A 10,549-nucleotide genomic window follows, 5' to 3' on the forward strand; every position below is an offset into this window, starting at 1 on the left:
GACGAACGTAGGGGTTTTGCTTCTCCTATAAATAGTGCTTCATTTGTGGAGTTGAGGGTTTTCCGTTTCTCTTGCTCTGAGTTTCACGTCGCTTGCTTCGTTTGCCAGGTGTTGAGTTTGTTGCCGGTGTCTTCTTCAATTCAAGGTTAGTCATGCCTTCTTCTGAGGGGTCTTCTAGTGTTGTGGGTTCGTCTTTGACTCGCGGTGCGAGTCAGGCATCGGATGGCCCAACGTATGACTGGGTCGATCCTGCCGTCCTTAGGATTCCTAGTAAAATAAAGTCCTCTGATAAATTAGATGAATTTCTTGCTGTCCATAAAAACTTTTTAACACCAGATTGTCCGGCAGAGGCGTTATATGTCGATATATGCGGTATCACCGACCGTGTGTGTCACGACCGGGAAAATGCTCCGCATGACTTTTTCTTCGTGTATAGCACTTTATTTTCTCATTTGTACGTATCTTTCCCCTTTGATGATTTTACCATGAATATCCTTCGGATACTTAATGTTGCACCAACCCAACTACATCCGAACTCGTGGGCCATTTTACAAGCCTTCCGGGTTATCTGTCAAATTTTTGGCCTTACGCCGACTCCTGAGTCCTTCTTGTACTACTATAATACTCATCCCAGCCATCCTGTGGGTTGGTTATCCCTATCCAGTCGTCCGGGTAATGTGCGTTTTGCTGCGTTTACCTCCTCTTACAAAAATTTCAAAGACTATTATTTTAAAGTTTTTGTGGAGCCGAACGGCCGAGATCTTTTCTATAATGCTGATGGGACTACCAAATTTCCCTTTCATTGGACCGAGAAACCTGCCACGCTTGAAAATCGATTTTGGGAATCTTTATCCCCTATTGATCAGGAGATTTTGATGATTATAAACCAATTGCCGTGTAGACTTCCCACTCGGGAACTGATAGCTCTTTATGGATCGTCCAAGCAATGGGCAGATCTGAACGGTGAGCATCTTTGCCCTTCGCTAGTTCGATTTGATATTTGACACTTATTTAACTGTGTGTGTTTTGCAGATATTGTCGTAACAATGGATCCAAGTTTGAGTAAGTTCATGAACAGCTTGAAAAGACAAGCGAAGAAGAGCAAGGTTGCTGCTATTGCTGGTGTGAAACCGAAATCCCCAATTGCTGTCATCGGGGAGGAGCCGACCGAGACTGCTATTGTTGCTCCAGTTGCGAATAAGAAGAGGGGTCGTCCGACCAAGGTGCCGAGAATCGAGGCGGGCTCTTCTTCTGGAGGCAAACCCATCAGCATGTTGGGAGTTGGGATACAAGTTGCCCCCACCATGCAATTTGATCTGCGACCAGAGGACGAGGGGATCTTGGCTGCCGTCCCGACTTTGGACCTTATTACAGAAATGGTAGAACTTCAGTGTCGGGCAGCGGTTGTAAGCCATGCTATTGGTGAGGAGTTGAAGAGGGCTGAGTCAGTCGTGATTCCAAAGTTAAAGCGGAAGCTTGACGACTCGGCCACTTCTTTGAAGAGAGCCTTGGAGTCTGTTGAAGAATGCCAAAGGGAGAGGGAGAAAGATATCCGGCTTGCGAAGGAAGAGCAAGAAGCATTGAAAACCGCTTTGGCTGAAATGACGACCGAACGAAATCTTTTAAAGAGAGAAAAAGATGGTCTGATGGTTGAAAAGGAGTCTTTGACCGCCGAAATCGAACAATGCCAAAGTTTTATGCTGCGTGTAAGTGAAGAGAGTTTTAATCAGGGCGTTCGTCAGGTAGCTTTCTTTCATGGTGTGCCGACTGATGATGACCGCTACGACCCGGGTATGGATGTGGTGGATGGCCGCCTAGTACCTCTTGGGGGCGAAGAGGGTGAGGAGGCAGAAGGGGCGGAGGACGAACGTTAGAATCGTGAAGAAATTGTGTCGGAGGCTCCGCAGCAGGATGAAGCCATCGAGATAGTATAATTTGTGAAAATATCTGGACCCGGGTTGTGGGCGTTTGAACAATTTAACTGCTTTTAGTTCTTGCTTTTTTCCGCGCACTTCTATTGTTTTTGAACGTATCATGTCAGTATTCGAAGTTATGCGCTCGGACGACACTTAAGTTACTAATTGTATGTTCTGACCAAGTTTGGTAGATAACGTTTAAGTTACAATTCATGTAACCCAAGTCACAAGCTCTGACCGGACGAATGGTTGATTAATAACTTAATTATTAATTTCTGACCAAGGTTGGCGGACGAGCGGCTAACCACTTAGGTTATGAGTCGCATGTTTTGATCAAGGTTGGTGAATAACGTTTAAGTTATAATTCGGATAACTTTAGTTACATATTCTGACCGAATGAACGGTTAATTAATAAATTAATTAAATTTCTGACCAAGGTTGGCGAATAACGTTTAAGTTATAATTCGGATAACTCTAGTTATATATTCTGACCGAATGAACGGTTAATTAACAAAGTAATTAAATTTCTGACCAAGGTTGGTGAATAACGTTTAAGTTATAATTCGGATAACTTTAGTTATATATTCTGACCGAACGAACGGTTAATTAATAAATTAATTAAATTTCTGACCAAGGTTGGTGAATAACGCTTTAAGTTATAATTCGGATAACTCTAGTTATATATTCTGACCGAACGAACGGTTAATTAATAAATTAATTAAATTCCTGACCAAGGTTGGTGAATAACGCTTTAAGTTATAATTCGGATAACTCTAGTTATATATTCTGACCGAATGAACGGTGAATTAATAATTGAATTCCTGACCAAGGTTGGTGAATAACGTTTAAGTTATAATTCGGATAACTTTCGTTATATATTCTGACCGAATGAACGGTGAATTAATAATTGAATTCCTGACCAAGGTTGGTGAATAACGTTTAAGTTATAATTCGGATAACTTTAGTTATATATTCTGGCCGAACGAACGGTTAATGAATTAATTAATTTCTGACCAAGGTTGGTAATTTAAAGTGCCTCGTTAAAACCTTCTCGGTAGAAAACCCTCCTTAGGGATAAAACTACCGAGCGAGGAAAGAGTGCACTAAGTTTATTCATCAACTGTAATAGAATTTGAGATGCGTGGCATTCCACGTTCTCGGTATAGATTTTTCTGACAAATATTCTAAGTAATAAGCTCCTCCTGTTGCTGTGTCGGAGATGCGGAACGGACCTTCCCAATTGCTTGAAAACTTTCCTCCGTCCTTCCGGGCGTCGCTGCGCATGCGCCAAACTAGATCTCCTTTCTGATAGCTTCGTGGCTTCACTTTCGAGTTGTACCTTCGTGCTGCTCGTATCTTGCATGCTTCTTCCCTTATCTTGCATTTGTCCCTTAATTCATTGATGAGGTCGAGGCCGACTAGTAGACTTTCCTTGTTTAAGTCTAGGTCTAATGTCTGTCGGCGTAGTGAAGGCTCGCCGATTTCGACCGAAATCATGGCTTCTGTGCCGTACGTCAGGCTATAAGGTGTTTCTTGAGTCGTTGACTGGGGAGTACAACGATAAGCCCACAGAACCTCTAACAATTCTTCAGTCCAGTTTCCCTTGGACGGGCCAAGTCTCTTCTTTAACTCATTGAGAATAACTTTGTTGGCGGCTTCCGCCTGACCGTTGGTTTGAGGGTGTTCGACCGAACTCGTTATATGTTTGATGTGAAGTTTCTCATAGAATTCAGCTAGCCCACGGTCGGTGAACTGTCGACCATTGTCTGTGATAATGATCTGAGGTAGGCCGAACCTGCAGACAATGTTTTTCCACACAAAGCTTTGTACGTTCCGGGCGGTGATGGCTGTTAGTGGTTCAGCCTCAATCCATTTGGTAAAGTAATCTATACCCACCAGTAGGAACTTGCATTGCCCTTTTCCGGGTGTGAAAGGTCCGATAATATCCATTCCCCATTTCACGAACGGCCAAGGGGATAGGATGTAGTGCAAGTGTTCTGGTTTTTGGTGCAATAAGGTGCCGCACTCTTGACATTTCACGCACTTTTGAACGTATTCAGTGCAGTCTCCCTGTAAGGTCGGCCAGTAGTATCCAGCTCGTAGAATTTTGGCGGACATAGTCCGCGCTCCTGAATGGGTTCCGCATATCCCTTCGTGTAACTCGGTCATTACATAAGTGACTTGTTCTGGACCAAGGCATTTTAGGAGGGGACGGGAGTACCCTCTCCTGTAAAGATCTTGGCCAATGAGTATGTATCGGGCGGCTTGTAATTTCATCGTTTTCTCCAAATGTGGATCGCATACACCATCAGTCAGATATTGTATTATGAGGGTCATCCAGTTAGGTTGCGTGTCGGTCGCCATGCATTCTTCGGTACCAACACTCGGTTTAGCAAGGGTCACATGTATGGCCGACCGGTGGACGCCTTTCTTTTTTAGGGTAGCCAATCTCGATAGAGTGTCCGCCCTAGTGTTATTTTCCCTCCGTACGTGTTGGAATGAGATTTCCTTGAACCTGTTTAGAAGATTTTTCACGAAATGAAAATACTGTTGGAGTAATGTTTCTCTTACCTCATATTCCCCTGTAAGCTGTCCGACGACTAGACGGGAGTCGCTCTTACAAATTATATTTGTTATCTCTAATTCAATCGCTAGATGCAGACCTGCGATTATAGCTTCATATTCGGCTTGATTATTGGAAGTTTTAAATTCAAACTTCATGGCTTGTTCGATAACAATCTCCCCTGGTCCTTCAAGTACAACTCCCGCACCGGACGAACGACTGTTTGATGACCTATCTACGTATAGCGTCCATTGGGGAGTTCGTTCGGCCGGATAGGGAGTGAGTTCTGCTGTGAAGTCGGCGAGGGCTTGGGACTTGATAGCCCCCCCGGGTTGGTATTCAATTTGGAATTCTGACAGTTCGACTGCCCAACCTATCATTCGTCCGGCGAGGTCAGGTTTAGTGAGAATCTTCATAATGGGATAGTTAGTCTTAACAATAACCTTGTGATTCTGGAAATACATCCGCATCCGTCGTGCGGTAATGATCAAAGCTAAGGCAACTTTTTCGACCATTTGATATCGGGTTTCCGCGTCGTGTAAGACTCGACTTACAAAATATACCGGACGTTCTTCTGCTTCAATTTCTTGTACTAGAACGGAACTTACTGCTGCATTGGAGACAGCGAGGTAGACCACAATGGGTTCCCGTGGGTTTGGTTTCTGGATGACCGGTGGAGACGCCAGAAATGCTTTTAACTGTTGGAAATTTTGTTCACATTCATCTGTCCATTCAAATTTAGTTGTTTTCTTCAGAAGTTTTATGATGGGTCTCGTTCGTTCGGCAAGCTTAGGTACGAATCGAGACAACGAAGTGAGACGGCCGACTAGTCTCTGGATCTCTTTGAGTCCGTTGGGACTTCGCATTTCGGTGATTGCCTTGCATTTTTTTGGATTAGCCTCTATACCCCGATGTGTGAGCATGAAGCCTAAGAACTTCCCCCCTTCTACGCCGAACGCGCACTTCTCCGGGTTTAAACGCATGCGGTATTGACGTAAGGCTTGAAAAACCTCTTTTAAGTCAGAAACATGTTGTTCGCAAGAGTCCGATTTGACGACGATGTCGTCAACGTATACTTCTACATTCCGACCGATCATGTCGTGGAATACGTGATCCATGAGTCGCTGGTATGTGGCTCCTGCATTCTTGAGGCCGAACGGCATGACTTCATAGAAGAAATTATCAGAATCTGTTCTAAACGCGGTTTTTTCTCGATCACGGTGGTACATTTGTATTTGATTGTAACCTGAATAAGCATCAAGGAAACTTAGGATTTGATGACCGGCTGCACCGTCGATCAGTCGGTCGATAGTAGGTAGGGGATACGAGTCCTTTGGGCACGCCTTGTTAAGGTCTGTGTAGTCTACGCACATTCTCCATTTTCCATTCGTCTTTTTTACCATCACTACATTGGCTAGCCATGTCGTATAGTGGGCCTTTTGAATAAAACCAGCTTTAATTAGCTTGTCTGTTTCTTCTCGTGCGGCTTTGCACCGTTCTTCACCTAGTTTCCTTTTCTTTTGAGCGATCGGCCTGGCCTCTGTATAAACAGACAATCGATGGGTAATCACATCTGATTTTACCCTTGGCATGTCTACAGCCGTCCAGGCGAAAAGATCAGCGTTCTTTGTTAATGTTTTACCGATCGTCTCTCGGTCGTCTGGTTTGAGAGATGTTCCCATGTATGTTTTCCGGTCTTTGTCCCGAAGGAATATGGGTTGAAGATCTTCCCCTGCTTCCATCCGGGGATCATCCAGTCGAGGATCTAGATCGACTAAAGCGACCAAGTGTCTTCTCGATTCTCTCCCTCTAGAGTGTCTTTCTGTTGACCGACCTCTTCGCTCTGTGGTCCGTTCGGCTGACGTGGTATAAAGCCTTCGGGTCGGCTCCACCTTCAGGCTAGCTACATAACATTCTCGCGCTGTCTTCTGGTCTACATGCACGGTTGCTATATCTCCATTGACCGAGGGGAACTTCATAGCTAGATGAGGAGTTGAGACAATGGCTTTCAATCTGTTGATAGATGGTCGACCGAGCAAAATATTGTACGATGTATTGGCATTAACGAGTAGATATCGTATGTTGATGGTCTTGCTGAGGTAATCATCTCCGAACGTGGTGTATAGATCGATAAATCCTTTCGTATCCACTCTTTCCCCTGAGAAACCAACTATCTGCTCGTTGTAGGGTTGTATCTCTGCTTCTGGAATCTTCATCTTCTTAAACGTTTCCCAATACAGGATGTCGACCGAGCTACCCTGATCTACCAAAACTTTTGCAATTGCAAATTTATCTATCTCCACAGTTATTACCATGGGGTCATCTTGAGATGGATCGATTGCTGTGAAGTCTTCGTCAGTGAAAGTGATTGGTGGTATATGCGGTCGGCGTTGTGTGGAAGTCGAATGAACGGATTGAATTGCTCTCAAATGTTTTTTCCTTGCTGAATTAGAGCATCCTCCACCCGCAAAGCCACCTGCAATGTAATTAATTTCCTGAGGGGGCTGACCGAGCGACACCGGTCCAGCGATTGTATTGATGACTGTGCGAACTTTTTGTTTAGTTCGACTTCTACGTTCAGGGCTTTCGCTTTTAGGCCTCGTTCGTCTGATCGGACTTTCGCTTCTTTTTCTTCTGTTTGAATGATAGTGGTTGTCGCGGGTCCGGTCGTCTCTTCGTCCCGAACGTTCTCGGGGGTCATGGTCGCGCTGGGGTGACCTGGGTGCAGTGATGGTGGTTTTCACGAACTTGCGGAGATGACCGGCCTGGACGAGTTCTTCAATTTTGTCTTTCAGCACTTGGCATCCTTCGGTCGTGTGGCCATAGTTACGATGGTATTGGCAACGTTTACTGGTGTCGGCATTGGGAGGGGTTTGTGACTGCTTCAATGCCGGAATCAATTCAATTTGTAGTGCTTCGTCGAGAACCTTGCCCCTTGGTACAATCAAGGGGGTGTAGCTGTGGAAACGGGGACCCCTATTGGGGCGATGCCGTTCTCGATCGGTCGGTACTGTGGGGGGACGAATCCCTTTGCTTTTGTCTGTGTTCTCAGCATAAGTTTTTCGATGATAGTCGATATGTTCTTCTATCTGCATGAACTTTGTTGCTCTTGTTCTTAATTCGTCCATATCGCACGGAGGCCGTTTGATAAGGCTTTCCGTGAACCTCCCCGGCAGTATGGCCGAGACCAAATGATGCATGGCTATTTCTGGATTAAGATTACGAATGCTCATACACACTTTACTAAATCTGTTCATGAATGTTCTCAATGATTCTCCCCTTTCTTGTTTGACATTTAGAAGGGACATGGAGGATGTCCGATGAGGTCTACTTGTGGCATATTGCGTTGTGAACTTCAATTCCAAGGCGTCGAAGCTTGTAATGGAATTGGGTGGAAGGTCAGAAAACCATCCAAGGGGGCCTTCCCTGAGAGAGGTGGGGAAGACTTTACACCATACCGTTCGGTCGGTTGTGTAAAGGGTCATTTGAGTTCTAAATATATTCAGATGTTCGTCTGGATCTGTAGATCCGTCATAAAGATTTATCGTTAAGCCCCTCCACTTGTCAGGGAGAGGAGTGGCTATGATGTCGTCAGTGAACGGATGGCCTTTCGGGTTTGTTACCTTGTTTGGAGTTACTGGCTTTACACTTTGATGGGTGTGTTGAATGAGTGACATGTGAGGTATAGTCTGGGCTATTGTTTTTGTTCCTGATTGGAACAGTGATGGGGAAGGCGCACGTGAATGTCCTTCACATTCAGATTGCTCGAGTCTATCCAACAATCTCTTGTTCTGCTCTTTCAATTGGGCTATCTCTTCCGCGTGCCGCTGGCGCTCCTCTTCTCGTCTTTTCCTTTCTTCATCTTGGCGAAGTTGGTCGATGACTCCTTTTTGGAGTAACTCCTGCATTTGAACCTGGAGAGTTTGGAGTATTGTCCTATGCTCTTCTGAGATATCATTGTTGTTGTTTGCCGTTGAGCCCATCTTCCAGCGTTGGGATCTTTAGGTCTGGGAATAATGATTACTCGGCCCCACGGTGGGCGCCAATTGTACCTGTATGGATATTGGGGACTGAGTAATGTTGGTCCACGTCGATACAAGGTGTCTGCTTCAGTCTTAGTTGTCCTGTCCTTCGAGTTTCCTTCTTCCTCGCGTGCCTCGGTCGGCCGGTGGGGGTACCTGCGATTGTGCTCCGACGCTCAAGTCAGTAATCTCTCTCAGTGAGAATCCTTGATAATCTGAAAAACATACCTTTCTCTCTTTCTTTCTCTTCTTTTGTATGTCCCCTTGGGCTTGGGCCCTCCGGGTCGTTAGTGGTTCGCGACCTGTTTTGTGGTCCTTGGGTCGTGGGTCGTGTTAGATGGTTTCCTGGGATCTAGGGGGTGTTCCCGAAAATCCAGGGAGTGCTCACGTGTGTTTGTTGCTCAGTGGGAATTGTAACCGTTTGTCCCACGTGTAACCACGTTCTTTGCTTAATTAGATAATTTACTTCGAACCACGCGGTCGTCCGGTGCCGACCGGTACATTAACCTCTCTCCCATAGTTGAACAAAATGAAAAGGTTGGGACTGTCTTTGTTCGCATAGACTTGATTTGCTTGAAATTAAATTACTATTATCGATATTATAAATTTACAAAAAAATTATAATAATTGATGTTGACATATATTTTTTTTTACTAATAAAATTCCATTTAATGTAAATGATGTGATTTATGGTTAATTAAGTTTAATGATGTTCATATTATTAATTAAAATTTCATTGAAAATAAGAATAACAATTATTTTATTTTATTTTATAAAAAATTTTATGTTACACATTATTAATGCAACTTGAGAACTTATATCTTGACACATTAAATAATAAGAATAATTTGTCATTACACAATAAAAAATATTATTAAAAAAATAATAATAACAATTAATTAATTTAGTAATATACTATTATAAGTTCTTTGGTTCCACAAGTATTAGGTGAATGACTAATATATTTAATCCTTATATTTTTATACTTTATTCATCAAATCTTTCTTGTTTTTCTATTTTCTAACTTTTCTCATACAACTTTCCATAGTTTCAAAGACTAATTTGTTGAAATTGAAAAAAAGAAACAAAAATATTTGCATATTATTGGAATTTATTTTAGTAAGAAAACACTGGAAAAATTTAATATCAATGAAACATGAGTTAATCATATAAAAAATCATAACACAATGTCAAACTCAAAATTTTAAAACTATCTATTTGTATTTTTGAATATTTTTTCTTATATATTAACATGAGACTTTCACCTTATATTTAGATTCTTAATATTTAGATTCTTAATATGTGTAGAATAATTTAATTTCATATAATGTTTTGATTGAGAATGTATTGTCTAAGTTGAGAAACTAATATAATATATGGCTTTAAAGATAGTTTCATATATAAAATCATGGTAAAGTCAATTTATTTGTTTAAAAATACTTTTGCACTTAATTTTTTAATTTAATACTTCGAGTGCCAAATAAATATTTTATAAAAAATAAAACAGAGAATATTAACATTTTCAAACCCCGAAATATATTTATCTTTTTCCAAATTCGTTGAAGTGTGAATTTATAACGTGTCCTTTGTATTAAACTGAGTTTTATAATTGATTATAATTTTTATATTGAAAGTCAAAATAACAGATAATTCCTTTTAGAATGTGATTTTAGGAGTGAGAATAGCAAATAATAATTTATTTGATAAATCTATTTTAAAAAAGATAATTTAGAGTTTGAAACATTATTTTTTTCTATAAATATTTTTAAAGATATATTTTTTACATAAATATAAATTAACATATATATTTAAATTTTTTGTATAAAATCATATAAGTTATTAAATAATTAATATACAAAAATTATAATTATTAAAAAAACTTAATGACCAACTGTAAATTTATAGAAAAGTTGTCTGGAAAAAACCTCAGATATTTAGCAGGTCAAATTATGATTTATTTAAATTATATTATCAACACGAAGTATTATTAAACTCTCCATTTTTATTTTATTTTTTTGGTAAAAATGTGTTTAAAATAAAATTGATTA

The 10,549-nt window shown here is 41.4% G+C and overlaps 1 protein-coding gene across 1 annotated transcript; it reads left to right on the forward strand.

The window, feature by feature from the left end:
• The first annotated feature begins 152 nt into the window (after positions 1–152).
• On the forward strand, positions 153–2,125 carry LOC137818601 (uncharacterized). Its single transcript, XM_068622123.1, has 2 exons — positions 153–963; positions 1,033–2,125. The coding sequence occupies exons 1-2, from the start codon at positions 153–155 to the stop codon at positions 1,872–1,874; spliced, it is 1,653 nt and encodes a 550-aa protein (XP_068478224.1). The 3' UTR covers positions 1,875–2,125.
• The last annotated feature ends 8,424 nt before the right edge of the window (positions 2,126–10,549 follow it).

This window comes from Phaseolus vulgaris, chromosome 10 (genome assembly GCF_000499845.2).
Source record: "Phaseolus vulgaris cultivar G19833 chromosome 10, P. vulgaris v2.0, whole genome shotgun sequence".
NCBI lineage: Eukaryota > Viridiplantae > Streptophyta > Magnoliopsida > Fabales > Fabaceae > Phaseolus > Phaseolus vulgaris.

What these genes read in the sequence shown, in the direction of transcription:
- LOC137818601 (XM_068622123.1), top strand. Translation starts at nt 153, where the DNA reads ATGCCTTCTTCTGAGGGGTCTTCTAGTGTTGTGGGTTCGTCTTTGACT. An exon ending in GCAATGGGCAGATCTGAACG is followed by an intron (nt 964 to 1,032) that starts GTGAGCATCTTT and finishes TGTGTTTTGCAG; the next exon opens with ATATTGTCGTAACAATGGAT.